The sequence below is a fragment of the Syzygium oleosum genome, unplaced genomic scaffold (genome assembly GCF_021117445.2).
Source record: "Syzygium oleosum isolate NSW1041296 unplaced genomic scaffold, Sole_v2.1 Sole_v2.64, whole genome shotgun sequence".
NCBI lineage: Eukaryota > Viridiplantae > Streptophyta > Magnoliopsida > Myrtales > Myrtaceae > Syzygium > Syzygium oleosum.
The window spans coordinates 470,506-492,904 of record NW_026607548.1 but is presented as its reverse complement, the minus strand read 5'-3'; the positions used below and the strand labels follow the sequence as shown (position 1 = coordinate 492,904).

Here is a 22,399-nt window from a genome sequence, read left to right as displayed (position 1 = left end):
ATCGGAAGTCATATTGCCTTGAATCAATCGCTCGATTGCATTGCTACGCCTCCATCTTTGTTTCGTGTAATGTTCGTTCAAACACGTAAATATAATTACCAACATATGGTATTTCACATAACTTAAAAGCAAAGAAAAAATAATAGAGGAAGTTGTTGTTGGAGCCCATTGTGGACCTCGATGCTCTTTGAAGTTTTTACCCAGTGGGTGAACTTTCAAGGAAACTTCGTGGAGCTCCATGACCAAAGAAAAAACCTTTATTATGAAGACTTCTTTTGCTTGAATGTAGAGAATGGCGATTGATTATACTAACTCTAATATCTAAATAACTGAAATATAAACTAATGGATCTCATAACCGTTTGCATATATATAGATAATTATAGTAATATTGTGCTGCTTATTAGATTTTCTTAGCGTAGAGATTCTCCATTCATGATTATTATTATAATATATAATGATATAAAATGGTATGTCATTTAAAATTAAATAACTAATTGTGCATACATAGATTTTGACACCATGTCATGTTTTCGCAATTTTCATATTTTCCAAAACAATCTCACTTTTTGGGGGTAGGGCTTTTTTGATTTCATCCTCGATGAAACTTCTGGCCTAAGAAATAAACAAACGAGGAAAGAGGGGCGGAGGGAAAAGGGGTAAGAAGAAGAGCGATACAACAAGCGAAAGCGACGTCGTTTTGGCGGAGTCCGCATCCATCCCTCGCACTCCAGAAACCCAAATCAAAATTTCAGCTCCTGCAAAATCTCTCTCTCTCTCTGGTGCAGAGGGGATCAGCTATGGCGAGCGAGCAGGAGCCTGCAAAGGTGCTGCTACCGTATCTCCAGCGAGCCGATGAGTTGCAGAAGCACGAACCTCTCGTCGCTTATTACTGTATACGCCTCTCTCTCTCTCTCTCCCCATCTAACCCTAGCTTCGGAGTTTCGCCATGTCTCCGTTTCCGCGATCGCTTCCGCGCGCTGACGACGGTCGGCTGCTTCTGTTTGTATTGTTCATCCAGGTAGGCTGTATGCGATGGATCGAGGTCTGAGGATTCCGCAGACCGGGCGAACGAAAACCACCAACGCCCTCCTCAATTCCCTCATCAAGCAGCTCGAAAAGGTTTCGGTCATCGCAACCCTTATGCGAAAGCATCTCCGTTTCTTCGTGGTTCGCGTGTGTGAATTTCCGCTGGCTTTGACTATTAGATTCGTGTGCGAGCCGTGCGAGTGCACGTATGTGTTGCTTGTTTCGATGTCTGTAGCTGCAAGCGGCGGATGCATCTGTTTGGACTCCGGTCAATAGTTTCTCGTTGCGCTACTGCTTTCCCTGGTGTGGCCAGCAATTAGTCCATTAATATGTGGTCCTTTTGCAATGTTTGCCCGAGATGGTTTAGAAGGAAACGATCCCTTATTCGAATATGTACATACATATGGAATTGCAAGCACGTTCTGTTGATTCTGAGGCTCCATGCAGAGAGTGCACAGGTTGCCTTGTCTCGACGTGCTAAAATGATTTGGGATCCGCTTTGCAGCTGATTGACTAAAAAAAAAAAAAGAAAAAGATTTAGCTGCCTGTAATGCCCAAACATATTCGCTTGCTCTCGGAACAATTAATAGTAGGTATTTAGTCTAGTCAAAGGTTTAACGGTCCCAAACACGGTCGTTTTTTAGACATAAGCCAGCTTAAACAATCAGTTTCCCAACTGGTGGTTGTATTTTTTGAAGAATTTCTGTGAATGTAATTGAGACACTTTGTTGGCATAAAATTAGCACTTGTTTCTACTATTGGTCTTCACGTGTATTTTTCTGAGGCTCTAGTTTGATCCATCCTAGTGGCCAATCATCTCTATTCAATGTGCAAAATGTTTAGTACAATGGGAATTTCAAATGAGCGTGACACATTTTCTACTGGCTGAATTGAATTGACTTCGTATTATGCACGTGAAGTAATCCTTGGTGTTAATCTGGCAAGTAAATTCCGAATCAAGTCATTGGATAGATTGTTGTTAGAGTTTATGTAAAGGTAATCGTTGCAAGATTTTGTTTATGCTGCCGATTCACCTTGTATATATAACAGGTGTTGCATCAATTAGCCTTCTGTCAGTATGTCTTCGTCTTCATTTTGTTCTACTCAGAGTTTCACTTTATGCATAGCGCACATTCAGTAGGTCATTAGTTTTGTGAAACAATCAAGTAGAATATCTTATTTTATATCCAATATCCTGAACTATAACAATAGGGTAGTGGTGCAAACTATCCACGGTTTTATCGCCTTTCTCTATTGGCTTTCTTTTATGGGGACATCCTGATCTTTCTCATGCTTCAAAAACTGTCATTGTGTTTTGTTTCTCGTGTATATTGATAGGATGAGATATTCGAGCAAGCAATATAATTCTTTTTTGTCCAGTTTCCTTAAATTTGACTGATCTTGGCATTGCTTTGTTCTCATTGCTATCTATCTTGGTTGTTTAACAGGACAAAAAATCACTAACTCTGGGGCCCGAAGACAATTTGTATCTGGAGGGTTTTGCCTTGAATGTGTTTGGGAAGGCAGACAAACAAGATCGTGCTGGGCGCGCTGATTTGTATGATTAATTGAGTTTTCATTTTCGAATGTGATTTGATTGTTAACTTTAGTCTTTCTTTAAATTTTGCCTTAATTTAGTTTCTCTATGCTTTTATTCTTTCAAATAGTGAATTACATGATCCTTCTTTATTTTTTACAGCACCTCAAGCATATTAAGAAATTCCTTTAATGATTTAGAAACTGACTTGATACATAGCATTTCGTATAGATCTTTCACATGCCTTTATTTATAGTCTTTGAGGAAATCACAGTTTGAACAGAAGTAATAAGTGCCAATGCTTTTTTTTTTCCTTTTATTGTTAGGCTGGTTGATTAACAAAATCTCCTTGAATTCTTGTTACAGGAATACTGCAAAAACATTTTATGCTGCTAGCATCTTCTTCGAGATTATCAGCCAATTTGGGCCTCTTCAGCCAGATGTAAGATTTACGGTGTCTTGTGGTGTGGGTTTGATTCTTTTACATCTGCCACAGGGGGGGGCCTATTTTCTTTTTGAATATCCCCCACCCCCCCCCCCCCCCCCCCCCCTCTTAAACAATAATAATAAAAAAAAACCAACCCCCCAACATATGTAAGGGCCATTATCTTGCCCAGCCTTCCTTTTTTTATTTAGTTTTCAATTTACACATTCTTCATTTGATAAATATTATGGCAATCACGATGCACGATCTCAATTACATTTTCTGGAAATGGTTATTGGATAAGAGAAATATATTTCTTGCATAGGATTGTCTGTAATTAGAAAGAATAAAACCTCAACATCTCCAATAAGATAAAAATCAATTCATCAAATTGAAAATTCACTTGTTTTTCAGATCTGAAAAATAGGTTCGATTCCATAGTTGATTCTCCCAAAAATTCTCTGCCCTCCAGTGTTAATTCATTATTCCAGTGGAATGCTTGATCTGAAAAATAGGTTCGATTCCATAGTTGATTCTCCCAAAAATTCTCTGCCCTCCAGTGTTAATTCATTATTCCAGTGGAATGCTTGAAGCTCTGTGTTCTTGGCTATCAAGTACTTAGATGCCAAATACTGTTGGTAATTCTTTTGTGGCTTTTATTGACAGCTTGAACAAAAACAGAAGTATGCTGCATGGAAGGCAGCAGATATAAGGAGAGCCTTGAAAGAAGGAAGGAAGCCAGTACCTGGGCCGCCCTCTGGTGATGAAGATCTCTCTATACCATCAAGTATACCAAGTGGTGGATCATATGTATGTATCTTTCCTTCCTTTAATTTTAGCTAATGATTCTATTTACTGTCACAGTCCTGAATTCTTCATGAGATCTTGTTATTTCTTCCCGTGTTGTTGGTTAGTTTAGTAAATGCTGCGAATTATACTGTTCACATCCACCCCAGAGGTTGTGATATGGCATAAATTGGGAAGTGTACTTTGGTTTTTCCCACCCCCACCCCCACCCCTTCTCCATCTTGTGTTGTTTGACAGTTCCTTGTATGTAATGAGCTGTGTTTTGGGACAACATATCAGTAGTCAAGACCATGTCACGTGAGGGGTAGGCTTATTTCGATTTGCCGATATGGTTGTGGTTCACATTCAAGCATTCATTGTGGTTGTTCGCTAGATAATAGGATGGTAGTTCCTTTAGGTCCTGTCTGGTTGAAAGCAACGTTGGTTTGAGCTATTTATGATCTCCCAGTGAATTGTGTGTTTGTAACAATAGGTTTCGTTAAAATAATTTTTTTCTCGGATGAACCTCTAGCCATTCAAAGTCTACTGCATAGATTTCTAGAAGAATCTCTAGATAGAAATATCTATACCCCTTGTTGGTCCTGAGTGACGGAGGAGGCTAGGTTTGCCGTGGCAAACTAAATAAGTTTTGAAGGAAATCGTATAAGATTAAGATTGATAATTACCAGACTTGTAATGTTTGGTAACACGTGGTAACACTTTGGAACTGAAATGTAACTTTTTTGGCTTTGAGTGTTTTGTTGTAAATGACCATCGGTCTAAGCAAATTAATAAAACTAATAACATGTTCCTACCATATTAAAATTCTTCCTTATTAGAAGTTACCGAATTTTTTCCAATTCACGTCTATTTGTTAAGTTGCCTTTATGTTGGGGGTATTCATCCATTTGCATTCATTGCCACTCATTTCTGCACCCCTGTGTCAACGTGGTTGGTAAGCTCAACCAGAAGCGAAGAAAGGATTTAAATGTAGTAATAGAAGGACACTTTTCAACCCAAAGTTCTAATATCTAGCCCGTTTTATATAAGTGTCAGGAAGGGAGTGGACTGGCTTCGCTTCGCTCCTGTTAATCAAACAATGCCTTAGCAGTTTTCATTTTTAAATGCAAAGTTCGATATTGACTACATCTCTAGAGCATTAGCTTTCTCTTCTGTTTTCTCTCGTTACTTTCTTTTTTAAATTCTTCAGTATTTTCTTTTATGATTTCTGAAGCTAAACGGGGCTTTTCTGCAGCCAGCGCCTGTGATACTTATTTTCAATTGCACAATTAAGTGGTGGAGTTCATTCTCACTAATTTAGCGGTCTGAAAAGCAAATGATCCGAAATTGGGTCTACATGCATTACTGTTGGACTCAGATTGTATTTTTTTGAGTTTTGGGTTTCTTTTCTTTCCTCGTTTTTTTACCCTGGTATTTTATTTTTTTATTTGTTTTCTTGGGGGCTTGGTGGGGATTCGATTAATTATTTAGTTTCCTTTGCAGGACCTTGGGCCTAGCGAATCTGCTTTCTCCAATGCTGGACCAGAAGCTGATTCATCACCTCAGATCCATGATAAATTGGACCACCAACATCATCACTCTGCAGGCATTCCTCCATCTTCCAGTTCTTATTCATCTGCCAATTATCCATCTCATGACTTTCGGCCGCCTTCTCCTCCAATCACAAAAGCTGCGAGTTCTACTTACTCATCATACCATCCTCCAAACTATCCGCAAGAATCCTCGCACCATCCTCAAACTATCCGCAAGAATCCTCGCACCATCCTCCAAACTATCCTCAAGAATCCTCGCACCCTCCCCCAAACTATGCTCAAGAATCCTCACATCCGTCTCCAAATCGCCCTTCAGATGTGAAACAGCATTTATCGCATAGTTATCCCTCAGAACAACTGCCACAGATGCCACATAATTATCCTTCAGAACCACAGCAGCATATTCCACATACTTACGTATCAGAATCGCAACAGCACTTACCAATTAATTATCCTTCTCAGGAGACCCCTATCTACTCATATCCCCAATTCCAATCCTATCCGAGTTTCACGGAAAGTAACCTCTCATCGGTCCCATCTCAATATTCTTCGTACTACCAAGGCCATGATGCGTCCTTCCCTCCGCAGTCAGATCATCAAACCTCAAAAAATTATGCTTCAACTGCTCAGTATGGGGATGGCAACCGAAATGGGACTGCTCCAGAAGCTCCTCCTGCAGAAGCATACAAATACGACAGTAACTACCAGCCGCCACCTGAAAAAATCGCCGAGGCACACAAAGCTGCTCGGTTTGCTGTTGGGGCATTGGCATTTGATGATGTTTTCGTTGCAGTGGACTACTTGCGAAAATCTCTTGAACTGCTGACAAATCCGTCAGCAGGTCAGTAAAAAATTTAATTGCTCGCGCTACGGTCTGCATCCTGGAGGGGCTTTGATTCGCGAAGGAATGAGTAGTTAAAGGGTTATAATTTTGGTTCGGCGTGAGAATATGGGGACATTATGTGTATCTATATTGCTGGCTGCCGTCTGATTTCATGCACCAAGTACGAAGGATGCGGAATACCAAAGGGCTTTGCGAGTTTTCACATGGCTGTTCATATGGGTTTTTTTTTATGTACTCTTTTTTTGTGGGTTGCAGACGGTAAAGCCATTATTCATTTGTTTTGGCAGTTATTAAAGCCATGTGAGGCTGGTCTTGGGTCCCTTTTCCCCCAAATATAAGTATCCCAGGGTTCAATGGAGGTCGCTCTTTTTCCGTTTGGGCTCCGATTCAGGTAAATGAGCTCTCGGCAGGGTCTGTGATCCAATCCCTGATGGGGTTCGTCGCCCATTGAGCTTTTGATCTTTGGGTTTGATGATATTTGCCTGGTGCTTGCGTGAAGAATATGTTGAACCGGTCTGGTAGGACTAGGTTTATAGCCCTTATCGATGTCAGTGGTTGGGCCTGCTGGCCCTATGGATTACCTATCAAATGGACCCGTAGGCCCCTTAAAGCGCATCACTTTGGGCTTAGATATGCGGCCCTCTGGTCAATGGCCTGCAGTTTCGTCGAGCCCTGTGGACACACAACCACAATTGTCCTAGTCCCATTGATCCCTGAGGAGTACATGCCCATGGGCCTGCAGCATTAACAGTCCCTCGGGCCCAGTATTGGCCCGGTCAACACAATCCACAAGGAGGCATGTCTAAAGCGTGATGCTTTCGGCATACTTTGGGTTTAATAAGTACGAGTCGGGCCTTATCGGGCCCAAATTGGGCCGATGATTTTTTCCATTGGGTCAAAAAGGGCCTTGTTGAGGCATGGTTTATTGGGGCCCAAGTTGGGGACCTGTTGGGCTTAAATTTTTGGACCCTTTTTTTGAGCCAAAAATTGGGCCAGTTTGGGCCTTGTGGGATCATGGTTTATTGGGTACGAAGTTGGGCCCTGTAGAGGACTTATTGGGCCCTAGTTTGGGCCTTATTTGAAGCGAAAATTGAGCCAAATTGGTCTTTGGGCCGAAGTTGGGCCCTAGTTCGGAATTAATGGGCTGAAAACTCGGCCCAATAGGCCATGGTTACATATTGGGCCCAAATTGGTTATCATTGGACTATTGTTTGGGCCTTAATGGACCGAAAGTTCGGTCGGCCCAAATGGGTCTTTGGTGATTGGGCCAGAAGTAAGGCCCTGCTGAGGATTCTTTCTTCGACATTGGGCCAATGAAATAATTTTTTCCAAACTAGGTCTTGACGTTGGGCCTTATTGGGTCAGACGTTGGGCCTTGTTTAGGCCTTATTGGGCTGGAAATGGGCTTTTCTCGGGTCGTTGGCAGAGATTTGTCTGTGTTGAGAGGGCAAGTTGGGCGTAGTCGAGTTTAGAAGACCCGATGTTGGGCCCACAGATGTAATTATTATGCCCTGCTTTAGTGCTTGTTGGTATGTTCTAGGCCAAATCCAGGCCTCCATTGGGCCTTCGGACCTCACTTTTAAGTGAATACTGAGGCCAAGTCGAGGGGTTTGGGCACGACTGGGCTAAACTACATTCTCGTTGCATCGACAGATGATTTTGGGCCAACGGGCTGGGATAGTAGTCCAAAACATTGACGTATGAATTCGTCTAAAGATTTTGACCCAAAAAAAAAGAAAAAAAAAAGAGAATTTCGGCTTATTGGTACCCATGAGAATAAGGGTTACGCTCTGACTAACTTTTGCCGCGAATAAACGTACGACCTAAATTATGGCCAAAAAAAAAATTCAAAAACAAAAAGGGCTTAAATTAATAAAACTAACGCGTACAAAGAATAGGGATGGGAAAATCACCGGATAATTTCTTAAAAAACACTAACAGACCACTTCTACATATTTTACAAAAGGTCTTGGAGGCCTCCCCCTACCATAGCGTATTTCCTGCCAAATAGGGAAAAAGGCATCAGACAAACAGCCAGATCACTTATTTCAGGAATTCTTTATGAAATCTTATATTCATGCTATCAAAATAACAATGCAGCTCAGCGAAGCTTTAAGTTAGCAACAGAAGTATCTGCTCATAGCAACTTATGCACACTTCATAGGGTACTACTCTATGTTATGGTCAAGTTCCAAAACCTTGTCAGGTTAAGCCATTCCAAACCCCCACCTCGCTGGTCCCTAGCTCGTTACCTACTGCACCGCTAGACTCGAGTAACTAACATACTTCTGGGCACTCATCAGGCAGAGTTGAACAGGCTATGCTCATCCAATCATCATATCAGCAGCTCTACTGTCATAGTAGATTCAATTCAAAGGCAATACATAACAATTGCTCAAGATCAGAAGTTACAGAACCTCCTATACTGAAATTTAACTAGTCACCACCCCCTGCTGACAAGAAACTTTGTCTGCAAGGTGCAAGGCTCACTGCACTATGGCCAAGCAACCATTACAGCCGAGAGTCTCAACGGTTTATAAAAAATAATAAGTACGGTTTCTCCAAGAAGAGTAGCCTAATTCAAATTCTAACAAAATTTGTGATATATGCAAGGTGCTCAATGCATTTTCAACAACCTTAAGGATGGTATGGCATGTACATTACTGTACGAGGACCATGCACTCACCACTGGCCAAGCTGTCTGCATGCCTAAAGGATGCGTCTGCCGAACTAAATAGAAACAGCTTGAAAATGACCTTTCAGTTCATCATAAAACCAACTGCAGAACAAAATCAAGATTCACAAATCAATAAGGCAAATAAACACTGCAGTGCTATAGATCATACAATTTTTTTATTACAAGGATGCAGGTGAATAGCAAAAAAGGTTGAGCTATTTCCAAGGACAGGTTAAGCAGAGGTATAACAAATATAAGTTCATGCACCTTCAAAGTTATATATGCTCGCAAATAAGCACACGAACATATTGTTATAATCTACCTACATCCTTTCAGTTCAGATACTGGTTTTTGTCACTAATGTGATCAATATAAATTGATTGGGTATGAAGAGGTGACATCACTTGGGCTCAGTCTAGGTTTTTGTGAGTTTAAACGAAAGGAGGTCAAGGCTAGCTAGACCTGGTCTTGAATTCAACGTTATACATAGGATAATGACAGCGAGAACATTATACTATATGGATTATTAGCAATATCTTCAAGCAACTATTATGAAAAACTCAAAATGGTAAAAACTTGGGTTCTTTGTCATATTTTTGTAGGGACATGAATAAACAAATGAATATTGTTTGATTCTTTAAAAAATGTGACTGCAAACAGTCGGTTCAACAGCTGCACATCTAAAATTTAACATGGAAGATGTCTGGGTTTTGTTTGGATGCAGCGTGGTAAATGCGAATCATGCTCACAATCTCATGGGTCCAATAAGGGTGATACGCTGATTGTCAAATGATGAGAGGCCGATAAAGTTACAATGAATCATGCCCACGCCAGCATAGTTAGAAATGCATAGACGTTATGAAGAAATGTGCAAACAAGCAACAATTAAATGAATGTAATAATTAAACATACTTGCACAGAAAGAGAGGTCTCAATTTAACATTCGCTTCGCTTCCTATATGACTTCGTCTTTCAGTTTCTTCTTTATATTTGGCAGGCGGAAGAACCTCACATGGGCCTTGAATCGAGCAGGCCATTACACTACTATCACGATTAGATTCAAAAACCTGCAATTGAAGAGTAGCACACATCAATTCCAATACCTACAGTGAATCACGGTGTCAGTGAAGTACCGTGCAGCAAGACTACTGACCATACACCAGAATTTGCAACCAACCAGATTATCGAATTAACTGTACCGCTTATGGGTTTACCAAAAATCATCAGGGTCAGGTAGAAGACTACAATAACAAAATTCAAAAGACATGCACAGGAATCAAGCATGTATACTTGTTATATCCTACGGATGAATCTGCCTCTTAGAGAAAAAGTATTACCTCGTTGCTGTCAGGGACAAATGGATGAGCCACATTATTTGGCAAGTCGCCAGGAAAATAACACCTGGTAATGTCAAACCACTTCAAACCAGTTTCACAATCCTCCCACATTGCCTGCATGCAAAAAAGAAACCAGAGTCTTTCCCACGTAAAAACCAAGGAGTAGAGAAATTCAACTAGCTCTCTATACCGAATTTACTGACCATGGACACTTTCAACTACACTGCTAAGCACGTTGCAAGCTTTTAGAAACAAAGAAATTCAACTAGCTTATCATGTCGAATGTACTGAACATGGACATTTTCAAGGACACAGCTAAGTATGTTACAGACTTTTGGAAATAAGAACACCTAATTTTCCTTGGTCATACAAAGAATATATATCAAAATTTAAAAAACTGCCTTACCTGAAGTTTAAATGGTGTCAATTTGTCATTACTCAAACGAAAAAGCGCGTGCTCCTTCACTTTGTATGTTACTCCACCAACGCAGCAAGAAGAGTAAAATTTCTTGCCATTGACAACTTCTAGTGCATCACCAATCCACTCGACACTATGGGAAATATCCGAAGAGAAGCCAACACATTCTCTCTTTACAGTACTAGTTTCAGAACTCTGAACACGATTGGGCCGTCTGTCATCTTGGTCCGCTTGCTTTACATCATATGTTGAAGTAGAATCTTGATGGTCTTCTGCACTGGACTTTTCTGCATTTTTTACGGTGGAATCATTATTATCTAACATTTTAGAGGACACTTTATTGCAAATTTGCTTTTCTAAGTTGTTAACATCTGACACACCGTGTGAAGATGAAGGCGGACTAGATTCAATATTTGCTGACTCACATAAGCTAGCAGGAAGCTCTGACTTTGATTCACATTCTTGTTTATCAAAACGCACAAATGGCTCAGATTTTTTGCTGTTCTCCTTGGATCTTTCGCTCAGCAAACCAAGAGGAGAAACATAAGTGGGATCCATGGATTTCCCTGAGCTATTCATCCCAGATTCAGAAAAAGGCTTCTGATCCACTTCTTTTTTAGATGAAGAGAGATCATTCTCCCGCATTTCTGTGGCCTTTGGAATTTCCAAATCAGAGCCAGTATTAACGTGATCTTTTCCAGCAGTAAAGACAACAGCAGTATTTTGTGAGAAGGAGACACCATTCGTAGTTATCTTTGTCTGATTAAACTTTGAATCCACAGCTCTAACCTTCTTCTCAGAATATGAAGGACTACCAGTAGCATTAGGGGCCACTTTTGTACCACCTAAGTTTCTCATCACACGACCATATTTCGGGGGCAAGGCCTTCCCATGGCTCAATGCCAAGCATTTCTGGCAATGCCATTCAGCTTTAGGTATCCCTTTCTGATTCTGCGACTGCAAGCATTTCAAGTGGTATCCTTTCTCGCAAGCATCACAGAGTAACACACTTTCCACATCAGTGACAGTTGCTTGGCAAAGCTGGCAAATCAATGCCTTATTCATATACTCCCTTGAAGGAGGAGTCCATGTAGGATGCTCGGGAAGCTTTGGAGTTAAGAGCTTCTGAATAATTTTGGCAATTTCGTAGTGACTAGCATAACTTGAAGGTGGAGAAACAAAGTTGACACCCTGAAAAGGTTGATGATGCATGGTGGGCAAACGTGTAGCAGCAGTTTGCACAGTGAATGGTCTATTTGTTGGGTTTCTTGCTGCGAGAGGAGGTGCTCCAGACCCTGAGGTAGAGGCTTGCTCAACTTGGCCCAATGTATTACTAGGAATACTACTTCCTGTTCCTAGTCTAGATAACGAGGCATGTTGGGTTTGTAAGGACCAGGAAGGAGCATTCACAGATGGTTGATTTGCATAAGTTGCTGCAAGATAACAAAAAAGCATATGAACGTGGAACTTACGGCGGTTTACCTTGTGTAGCTGCAGGCCACTAAGGTATGAAAATTTACCCTTGTATCGTAAAGCAAAAGGAAGCAAAAATCTGATGGTAGAGAATTGTCAAGAATAGTAGGAAAACCACCTTGTGAAGGTTTAGTTGAAATATGAGGTCCTGCATGATTCACACTAATTGCTTGATCAACCTTGGGCAAAAGCATTGCAGAAGAATCTCTTCCTATATGACTATTAGATATCCCACTAGAAGCAGTTGATGTCCTTATTTCACTTCGTGGAAGCAGGTACGGCGCAGAGCTTCCGGAAGAAACATTAGCTGTAGCTGAAGAAACTGGGATGACTCCGGAAGAAAGGGGAGACTGATTAACTTTATCAGACGGAAACGTCCGAACAACAGGTGGCATCCCACGGTTTTCGGCAGTAGCACCAAAACTTGATTGTGACAAGTGGGGTGAATAAGAAGCTGTATGGGAAGGGAACTTCTTCGATTCTTCCATCTAGTAGAGAAGGTGCACAGATAACTCCTTTCAATAATACCACAGGTAAACATAAAAGGCGATACCTCATGTAAATAACTCATAACACCAAACATGACTAATATATCTTAGGTTTCAGGTGGTAGCGGGTAACACTAACACTCGAAAATAAGGAGCAATTATTTGCTGTTAAGATATAAACGCTGGGTGATAATTACGTATCTAATCACATGATCCCAAAGTTTTATGAGCACCTGAAAACAGTCTAGATTCCTCTTCATCAAGCTTCTACATACATCAGTTTTTAAAGAAACACAGAGAAATAGACGGGACTCCCTTAAAAGTTGGAGAAACTTAAACATGCCATGATCTCAGTATATTGGCTAGCTAGCATGGCGGAACCGCAGAGGAACTTCTGATGCCAATTTCACCAGTATATACGAAAAACAAACTCACGGCTCACTTAATAACAATTCCCAGGCTCTAAGCTACGGCAATTCAAATTAATAAGCCCCGCAGTATCACCTTCGAGATATAGAAACTTCAAGCTTCTAGCATTGAGATTACTTATGATAAGTCATGAGATAACTGCTTCTCCGGAGCTATCTACTTCTCGGGAAGAAAGAAAAAAAAAAAAAAAAAAAGAAGCATCTAGAGACATAACACTTCATGACTGCACTCATGTCCACATTTTCGAGCAACTAGGTAAACCATATGTAGCCACGACATGATCCAGAAACCCTTGAAAGATTACAACTCCATCGGCCCCTTAAAGTAGCATACACCAATCTCAGGAAATCAAGTGAAAGCTGTAGAAAACACAACAAAAATTGAGCGAAAACCGCACCTTCCTCTTTGCAAACGTCAGCTTCTCGGCAATCGACGATTTCGGAACCGTATAACCTAACCTCTGATCCTTAGGCTTTCCATTGAGCCCCAAATCCTCAATCACGCGCCCAACAGCATCGCCAGCCACAATATCCTCCGGAGCTAGGGTTGCACACGCGGACGCCAGCTTCTCCCTCGCCTCCGCCATCAAACCCAGCTCCGCCTCCGTCGGATCCCTCCCTCCGCGCATCCTCCCCATCGCCGCCAGCACCAGCACGATCTCCGCCACCCTTCCGAACTCCGCCCGCTCGAACCTCGGCTTCTTCGCCGCCGGAACCGCCGCTTCCCCGCTTCCTCCATCCAGCGCCCCTCGCTTCTGCCCCGCGGGAGACGCGGCCGGGCCGTCCGCCCGAGGCGGCTCCGGAGCCTCGGGAGAGAGCGCGATCGCCGAATCCATCCGTCAGAGCGAGAAGCCCATGCGCCGCGTCGGCGACTTCGGAGGACCTGCACAGGCAAGAGGCCGGAGACATGATCGATAGGGAGGAGCTCCAGAAACGCAACGCAACGCAACGAAACGAAACCCTAGGAGACGAGAAGGAGAGCGGGAGGGCGAGAGACGGGGAGGGAGAGGGGAAGCGTTTGAAATGTTAGTTTCGCCGGGACGAGAAATCAAGAGATCCGACGAGTAATTTTACCTTTTTGGCGGGTAAAGCTCGCCCTTCGTGGTAATTTTGAGATAATATTAGCGCATGCGAGGGCGAGGAGAGAGAGAGAGACAAAGGATCGCCTGTGTGCTGTGATGAGAGCGCACGCACAGAGCGAGGATGTGTGAGAGAGAGAAGGGCGTTTTGGTTGTTCGAACCGGGTCCGGTGGGGGTTTATAAGCCGGGTTTTCTGTGGCAGGGAAAGTTAGGGCTCCGGCGGGATTTTCGGATCGGGGGGGAGGCCGGCTTTTGGTTGGGCCTTTTTGTGGGCCGGAGCAGCACCAGGACGGCCCAATTGGGGTTCCTTAGCACCTTGGGGAATTGCTCCTATGAAAGAACGATGGTGGGAGAATATGAAGAATGTATGCCAACACTCTGAGCAAAAACCCCCCATGCTGAGAAGATCAAATTGTCCCGCCGGTGCAAAGCTTATTTTTAGTATCTTTGGTTAGGTTTTGGTGGATGGGTTTGTAGTTCTCGAGCGGGTATGAGAATCTGAGACTTAGCATGGGCATTTCGGGAAAGAAAATGGCGTTTCTGTAAATAGAGGCGCGATGATAATGGACGTGATGGTACAAGATGATCTCCGAATATGAAACCGATATGTTTATTTGGTATTTTTAGGACGGGAAATATGCGAGTGGCTATTGAATAAGGGACCGAGGTATGTTTTTAGTATTTTTTCAAAAAATGATAATTAGCTTGATTTGGTGATGTCACGTGATGAATAGGGATGATTAGTTCCCGGGTGGGCGGTTGCCACCTTGAATACCCTGGAATCGGGTACTGCCCACTAAGGACCGATTCCACAAAGTGGGAACTGAGAATCGTCCGTTGGTTTCATGTGAATCTATAGAACTAGTTTTTTTGTATGTGCGTGCGTGCGATAATTCTCTGTTCAGTATCAAAACGATACTACGACAACTGACGACGCATTTTCATTCTCTTACTCTTTTCTTCTTCCAACTTTCCTCGGACATTTAAAGAACCAAAATGATAAACAGAGAAAGCTCATAAAAGAAAAGTTCGGACCTTTTCAACCCCCTTCAAAAAGTCTCAAAAGAAGAAACCCAGAGCAATCAAGACATTGAACACGGTCGCCACTAAATATGTTGGGGTCTCAGCTAGTGATCCCCCTTTTCCTTTCATATCAACACCAACCCAGAATTCTCTTCCCTTTTTTCTTTTAAATCTCAAACACAAATCCAAATAAACTATTCAAGAAAGAGACCCCAACTCTCTTTAAATTAGTCTGAAGCAAGAAAGGAAATAACTTTTAAAGAGGTCACATAAATGGTTGGTCATTGGTGTAAGCAGCGAAGGGAGACTATACAGTAAAAAGAAAAACGCATTTAAGATGAGGCGAGAGAATTGAGAGGGCTAGGGTAGAGAGTGTGCGTGAGAAGGTGGAGGATAGGTGTGTGCAATCCCGTCCGGGTGGGCGAATGGGTGGTTTCACACTTGCAATCGAAAACTGGATCAGTACTTTATTGGAACTAGAAACCAGACCGATCCTATGAGAACCACGATTTTGGTCTTGTTCTAGGCGGTTCGGGCAGTTTCCAGTTCTTTCGCACACTCTTAGTGATAATATACAATCAAGCTCGGGCATCGAAATGACTCAATTCATCTCGTTCTTAAAAGGACAAAAACCCCCCATATTCATTTGAGACAATCGTAATATTCCAACTTGAACTTAGGATTGTTGGTCACATGATGGGCTCAGACTTTTACATTCGGTTACTATTATCATTTTAGTGTTTGCGTATGCAAAAATTGCACGCGTTAAATAATAAAAGTTGTAAAGTCACGATTATATAGATATTGTATATATGAAGGAGAATTCGAACAAAAAATATATATATATATGAAGGAGAAAAGTGGGTGGAAAAAATAAAAAAAGTGAAATTTGCAGCAATGTTTTAGACTAAAAGTTTTGATTTTTCTGTTTTGAAATGAGCTTACACTCATTATCTAGATACAATATTCATATAAAATGTAAAGATATTTGAGAAGGAAACACTTAACTAAAGACGGAAACTCGATTTCCCTTTGGCTATGCTCTTCGCTATAGAGTAAATTCATTCGAAATAATAATACGATCGAGGTGTAATATAAAGATAATCAATAGCAATTCTTTCTTTTATCCGTAAAAGGATGAAGATGGACGATTACTGAGGGTCGTCATAAGGACCCCACACCCATTGCGAAGTGTTCGATAGCAAAGTTGCCGCCCTATGATGCTAGCGGTTCCGTATCCAAAAAATGAAGCGAAAAATACCTAACTAATTTTGCACCTAATGACCCATCAGGAAGTTCAATTCCCCCCCTTTTTAAAATCTTTTGCTGTCCGCCTTTTTTTTCAGTGTTTAAAATTATTATTAATACAAACCAATTGTCTCGTATGTATGTTGACACCCAAATTTTGCGGGAAGTTTGCGACATCGTAAAATAACGATTTCACTCGACACCCCAGTCACAACTTAAACTTACATGTATGGAGAATCCGAATACGTTGAATCCAGAAACATGAATAAAGATTAATATACTTGTCATGAATAAGGGCATTTAATAACTTTCTACACGAATCAAAACCATTGCATTGCGTCAATAGTTCACAATATAATTTACTTCCATCTGGAAAAGGTTACCAATCTCCCCTTGAACCGCATACACCTTCTGGGATATGCATAATCAACACCAACAAAAGAAAGAGGAAACATCACAGTCAACAATGGACACCATAAATCTTATTTCCTCCTAAAGACAAAACAAGAATGAATCTGGGAAATCTTCCCAAAAATTAATGTTCATGAGAAATTCCTCTGAGATGTCCAGCTTTCAATATTTTTCTTTCAACGGAAGCACTGATCCTGTGACTCCATATCCTAACCAAACAAGAATGACGGTTCTCTTCTCGGGTGGGTCTCTAATACACCGCTAGTAAATACACACTATCAAAACATTACAGACGGTAGAAGCCTGTGATTTTTTTCTTTTTTTTTTTTGAGGCAAAACCAACAACCCAAACAGATGATCATACGCAAACCCTGCCTGTAGGAGCTGGTGATGAAGTACCCAATGCACCGGCTTAACGGAATGGCGCATCTGACCATCTTCAACATGAATGCAAATCATCTTGGATGTGTAAAAAAGTTAATCTTCACAGATAAAATCAAAGGAAGTAATCTGGAGCCGGTTTTTTCGCAGGAGTGCCTCTTGATTCCTGTAACATATCATGGTTCGGTTCAACCAGAAAGAAGAAAAGAACAAAATTAGAAGAATCTGGAAGTGCTGTATTGCAAATTAAGAATTGCAAGTTAGATCCTTCTCGAATGATGTTGATCATTTTCAGAATAATCTTTCAGGGGATAAGCATACATGCATTCGTGGGCCACGTCAATTAATAGGGGTGGCTCTGACTTTAAAGAAAGAAAAGATGAGGGACTGGGGACATGTTATGAGGATGTTTCCAAAGATGTGAACCTATTAAACGTAATCACCAGAAGTGAATTAAGAGAGAGCTGTCATGCATTGCAAGAATTCATATCTTTAGTCCAAAAATTACAAAAGACCCCAATTATTCATGCCAACCGTGTATTAGATCTGCTTTGCAATTTCAAAAAGCTAAGTGCATCTAGGACAACCTAATTCACGTGAATCCACTGCTATAAGAATTTGTTCCCTTCTTCCCCGAGTAAATAGTTCACCACGGCACACACGGTTCATCAACTATTGGATAGCAAATAGCTGCCACATAAACTTTTAGATCTTGCATATAGTTGAAAATGCTCGAATGAGACATCAACCTGAACATTGGTAAAGCATACAAACCTGCGGTGCAGCATCAAAAACGCGAAACTGTTTGTTCAAGTTCTCATCGAGCTCCAGAATGGCAGCTACGTTACCACATCTGCAACACATCCATTCACGAGGTAAAACACCGAAATCTCGGACAACTAAAGGGAAAACTGTAAACTAACTACTTACCTGTAACAGTAATTTGGAGCTGACCAGACTGTCACAATTTGGTCATTAAACATCCATTTATATCCCTCCATCACCAACTGATGTGCACGGCATATATAGTCAATGTTATTAGAGTGATTAAAGGAAGTCACGACACTTCCACCGAATAGGAAACCAGCACCACGGGGGCTCAAACCCCATCCATCAACAATATCCTCAGGATCGGACCACAAGAGATCGCACATTGCACCATCATGAGGTACTTCTTGCTTGCGGTCAATTGTCCGAATCTAGAAAACGGATCGAGACATTACAACTCAATTTTCACAGGAAAAGCTTCAAAATTAAATAATATAAGATTATCTTTCTGACCTGATCTAATGTGGATATGGCAGGAGAGAGACCACCATGGACACTGAAGATTTTGTTCTCAATGAGCGCTGACAAACTGTACATATGACCAAGCAACTGTAATCAGACAGTTATCTTGCCTCTCAAGGAGTATTAAATGAAAGCAAGTATTATTGGCAGAATGAACAGTACTGGCATATTGGAATGACAGTAAACTTTTGCATTAAGTGAAAAAGCATCGCTGCTGTGGGAACTATAGTTATTAAATGACTCTGCGAGCAAGTCAAGACGACTAGCATGCATATGCTTTACCTTAATCAAGAAGACACAAATTAAAATCCTAAATGGGATGGTCATCCAGTCAAATGCATTTACCTTCACCATAAAAGGTTCATTGCAAAAGAAGGGAACAAAAAGAGAAAATTATTGTCCAACATAAATTTCAGAGACACACTTCATCTGGTCTCACCGGAAGTAGACAAAAATAAGTTATGAAGCATGTCAAGGGAAAAAGTCTAGAGTTATAAATTCTCTTGGACATTACGTAACCACCGACTACATTCTAAACCAAAATTATCAACACATAAACAAGCAAACCCCTATGGTTGCATTGCAAACAAAGAGAAAAAAAAGGGGGGGGATTACAAAAACCATCCCCAACTTTGTCCCCTCTAGTTTCAAAACACCTTTGCACCATCTTCAAGTCCCTATACTTTGCACCCAGAGATTTCAAATAAATTTACACTTTGCACCTGTAGATCCTATGATTCATTAACCTTTTCCTAGTGTTAGACTGCGATGTGCTAAATGCATACTTTTTGAAATCTCATGGTGCAAAGGATAGGTTGTCGGAACTAGAGGATTCAGAGTGTCACCTAGGGGGATGTTACCCCCCCAATTCGTCGTGTTCTAGCAAACCCTGTTGCATGACTTATAAAAGCCATTATGCTTTTTATTTGTTTTCATTTTCATATGACCTCCTCAGTTCCTCACAGACAGATGAAGTACCCGAGTGAATAAAATGCCAGACAAACCTTAAGTAATCAAAGATGTCGGTACAATATCTCCACACATTTGCAGAGCCATATTTTCGCAAGCACTCATCGTAGAAGCCATAGACCTATTAAAAGAGCATGGAAAAACATATTTAGATAAAAGGACTCGTATATCAAATAGATTTCAAAGAGAACAGATTCGTTTTACCTGAGTGATCTGCCGGCTTTCATGGTTTCCTCGAATCAGTGTTATTCTGTCAGGGTATCTCACCTGATTGCAGAGGAACTTTGTCAAAACCAAGTAGAAGGAATGACGTGCCGAAAGAAGGACGATTAAGTCACATCAATTCGTTTTTGAGATCAACATACTCACATCCTATAAATTATGCGATTTGTGTTGAGGAAGCAACTTACAACAGAAAAATTCTTTCACCAAATAATGCGTCATTCCTTTAATGCAGCTGACAAAGGAAAACCAGGCATGAGGAGATACTCTACTTTATTTTCCCTTGGGCAGAAAGGTACAACTGCATTTCACTAGTTACTTGAGGGAGTTCCCCCCTACCTAATGCCGTTGCAGTTGCAAACCAAGTGTATGCACGAAGGCAACAGAAAAACGACCTTGACCTATTATTCTCTCGCCTCTTTATTATACAGAAATTTTTTTAGTAAAATGTCCACCATATCTGGACGTCTAGGTGGATTAGATCAATCACTGAAAAAGAAAGAGCTTCATCCTCACGAAAGATTAACGAAAAGCATATCCAGGGCAAAGTTCGTCTACACTCGAGCAGAAACGCTGCTTAGCATTCTTAAAAACTACAACCATGAAATCGAGTATTGCTGCCTTTTTACGTCCCGATTCCTGTGAAAGGAATGGGTTTGCCTTAAAGGTGATAACTGTGGATAAGATGTCACACAACAAATCGCTGCTTAAGTCTAGTTAATTTAGTAAAACAAGAAGTTCTCCTTAGTGAGAAATTAAATAGCAAAAAGCAAAATCATTAAATAAAACGGCCATTCCATCCACACAATCGTAAACAAGAAGAGAGACAAAGTACAGTTTAGTACCTTCAAAGCAAGCAGAAGTAGGAACGTCTCGACGGAATAAAATCCCCTGTCAACAAAATCTCCCAGAAATAAGTAGTTGGTCTTGGGGCAATCGCCTCCGACTTTAAAGAGCTCCTTCATATCGTAGAACTGACCGTGAATGTCTCCGCATATCTACAAAGCGGAAAGCAGCGGGGCCGCTTAGATATTTAAACCCGCAATGCAGTCATCCATTCATTCATACATTCATTCATGCCAAGAACATCTACAACGTAATACGAAAAGTCTCACAGCCTAATCAGATTGAGCATGCCCTAGCTGAAAGTGAGAAGAAATACACGGTTGCTCTCCACTCGTCCAAAGCCCTACCATATCGCAGTCAGTCAGGGGAAAAGCACAACAGCAATGTGAACCATCATCCACCATTACCGTTCCGGCCGGAACAAGCAAATCAATCAAACCCCCAGTTCACCCTCGTTCACGTAAAACCCATTTACCAAAAGCCTCAACAACAACACCCAATCAACTGAAATGCACGGTACATCCTTTCCACAGAGGCGAAGGAGGAGCCCTAAAAGTAGACCCCCCCGGAGCTCCCCAAAACAAACGACAAGCACGAGACGGTCCAAAGAATGCCCTAGATCGAAAAGACGCCCTCCCATATCAAAAGCATCAGCGGCCGCTACTTTCGAAACCCAACAAAAGAAGAAGAAGAAAAAGGGGTGCGGGGAAAACGAAACGGAAAGGAACAGAAACGAAACGCTCGACTTGAGGCGTGGGAAGCTGAAAAAAACGAAGGGAAAGTGAGAAACTTTACAGTGACGGGAGCGTCGACGCGCTGGACGTTGCTCTCTTCGACGAGGATTTCCATGGCCTTGAGGCAGAGAGCCTTGACTTCCGACTCCTTCAGGGGCTCGCATCGCTTCAGCTGCTCTATCTGCCTGTCCAGGTCCGACATCTCCTCCTCCTCCTCCTTCCCCCGCTCTTTCGCCGGAGCTCAGTTTCGCCGGAGCCCCCCCCCCAAGAAGAACCCCGTCGATCTGAGACTCTCTGCCCACCCCCCCTCTCCCTTTCTCTCTCTCTTACGTGGCTGTCAATTTCATTGCTCGCCCGTCGCTCCCTTTGGGCTTTAATTCAAAAACTCTTATAGCTCGTTTTTATTCCATACGCGGTATGAGCCCTGCGAAGCGTCGTGCCTCTCAACTCACATCGTAAGAGATACCATTGTAGCTTGATGCATGGAATGTATAAATGGTGCGTACAAGTATTAAGTTCGAGTTATGAACCTTGCGTAATTGCGGAACAAACAAGAGTACTTCCATACAAGTTATCTCTTGATTGGATACAACGAATAGAATGCAACGGATACATTTAAAATCGATTTCTTGCGGAACACTTTTTTCCTGTAATTAACCGACGTAAAAGATGTCTATATTGCAGATTCCAAATCCCCCAATGACATTTAAGGGTTCCGAAGATATTAAGGTAAATTAAATTATATGAATAACGGTCGAAGCAGGTGATATTTACGTATTGTAATGTAAACGAGAAAATTGACGATACTCATGCTAAATCTAATAAATCATGGTAATATGTCCGGTGTTAGGCACATTGGATAATTGAATAAAGGCCACTTCGGTTTTGGCCAAATGTCGATCCACCTCCCCGGCAAGTTTCGCTTTAGCATGCAAGAAGCCATCGTGAGGGTAAACACCAATTGTGGAGGTGGTGGGTTTTCCACTTAATTATGATGCAAAAGTTGTAGCGATCATGTCATTTTCTGATGGAATTTGCCAAAACCCACAGTCCCCATCCACTACTTAAATTATAAGTAGTTAGTTAAAACAAAAGACAAGAATCATCAATCCGTATAAGATTCGCAGCACGTCCGACGTTATTTTTCCTTGATTTGGGAAGTAATAGGTGATGTAACCGAGGAACAGCCCACCTTAGGAAGG

The 22,399-nt window shown here is 41.6% G+C and overlaps 3 protein-coding genes across 4 annotated transcripts; 1 reads left to right on the top strand and 2 right to left on the bottom strand.

Moving 5' to 3' along the window:
- Window positions 1–707: 707 nt before the first annotated feature.
- Window positions 708–6,544, top strand: LOC115664433 (protein HOMOLOG OF MAMMALIAN LYST-INTERACTING PROTEIN 5). Its single transcript, XM_030586367.2, is given in 7 exon segments — window positions 708–893; window positions 1,021–1,121; window positions 2,477–2,586; window positions 2,932–3,007; window positions 3,656–3,799; window positions 5,279–5,528; window positions 5,531–6,544. Coding segments are annotated over 7 exon segments (1,422 nt in total). The 5' UTR covers window positions 708–799; the 3' UTR covers window positions 6,178–6,544.
- A 1,469-nt stretch (window positions 6,545–8,013) lies between these two features.
- On the bottom strand, window positions 8,014–14,209 carry LOC115666572 (uncharacterized). 2 transcript variants are annotated; one of them, XM_056307955.1, is made up of 9 exons: window positions 14,068–14,209; window positions 13,392–13,876; window positions 12,196–12,565; window positions 10,985–12,037; window positions 10,593–10,891; window positions 10,187–10,300; window positions 9,762–9,916; window positions 8,832–8,902; window positions 8,014–8,172 (listed from the first exon to the last, which is right to left on the bottom strand). In XM_056307955.1, the coding sequence occupies exons 2-8, from the start codon at window positions 13,827–13,829 to the stop codon at window positions 8,833–8,835; spliced, it is 2,499 nt and encodes an 832-aa protein (XP_056163930.1). In that variant the 5' UTR covers window positions 13,830–13,876; window positions 14,068–14,209; the 3' UTR covers window positions 8,014–8,172; window position 8,832. The 2 variants fall into 2 exon arrangements, 1 of the variants encoding a protein (XP_056163930.1); XR_004003922.2 differs by having other exon boundaries at window positions 8,832–8,951; window positions 10,593–12,037.
- Window positions 14,210–16,803: 2,594 nt separating this feature from the next.
- On the bottom strand, window positions 16,804–21,476 carry LOC115667266 (serine/threonine-protein phosphatase PP-X isozyme 2). Its single transcript, XM_030588871.2, has 8 exons — window positions 21,259–21,476; window positions 20,463–20,615; window positions 19,600–19,662; window positions 19,431–19,516; window positions 18,418–18,493; window positions 18,067–18,335; window positions 17,911–17,989; window positions 16,804–17,302 (listed from the first exon to the last, which is right to left on the bottom strand). Exons 1-8 carry the CDS (start codon window positions 21,397–21,399, stop codon window positions 17,252–17,254), a joined length of 918 nt encoding a protein of 305 aa, XP_030444731.1. The 5' UTR covers window positions 21,400–21,476; the 3' UTR covers window positions 16,804–17,251.
- Between the last annotated feature and the right edge of the window lie 923 nt (window positions 21,477–22,399).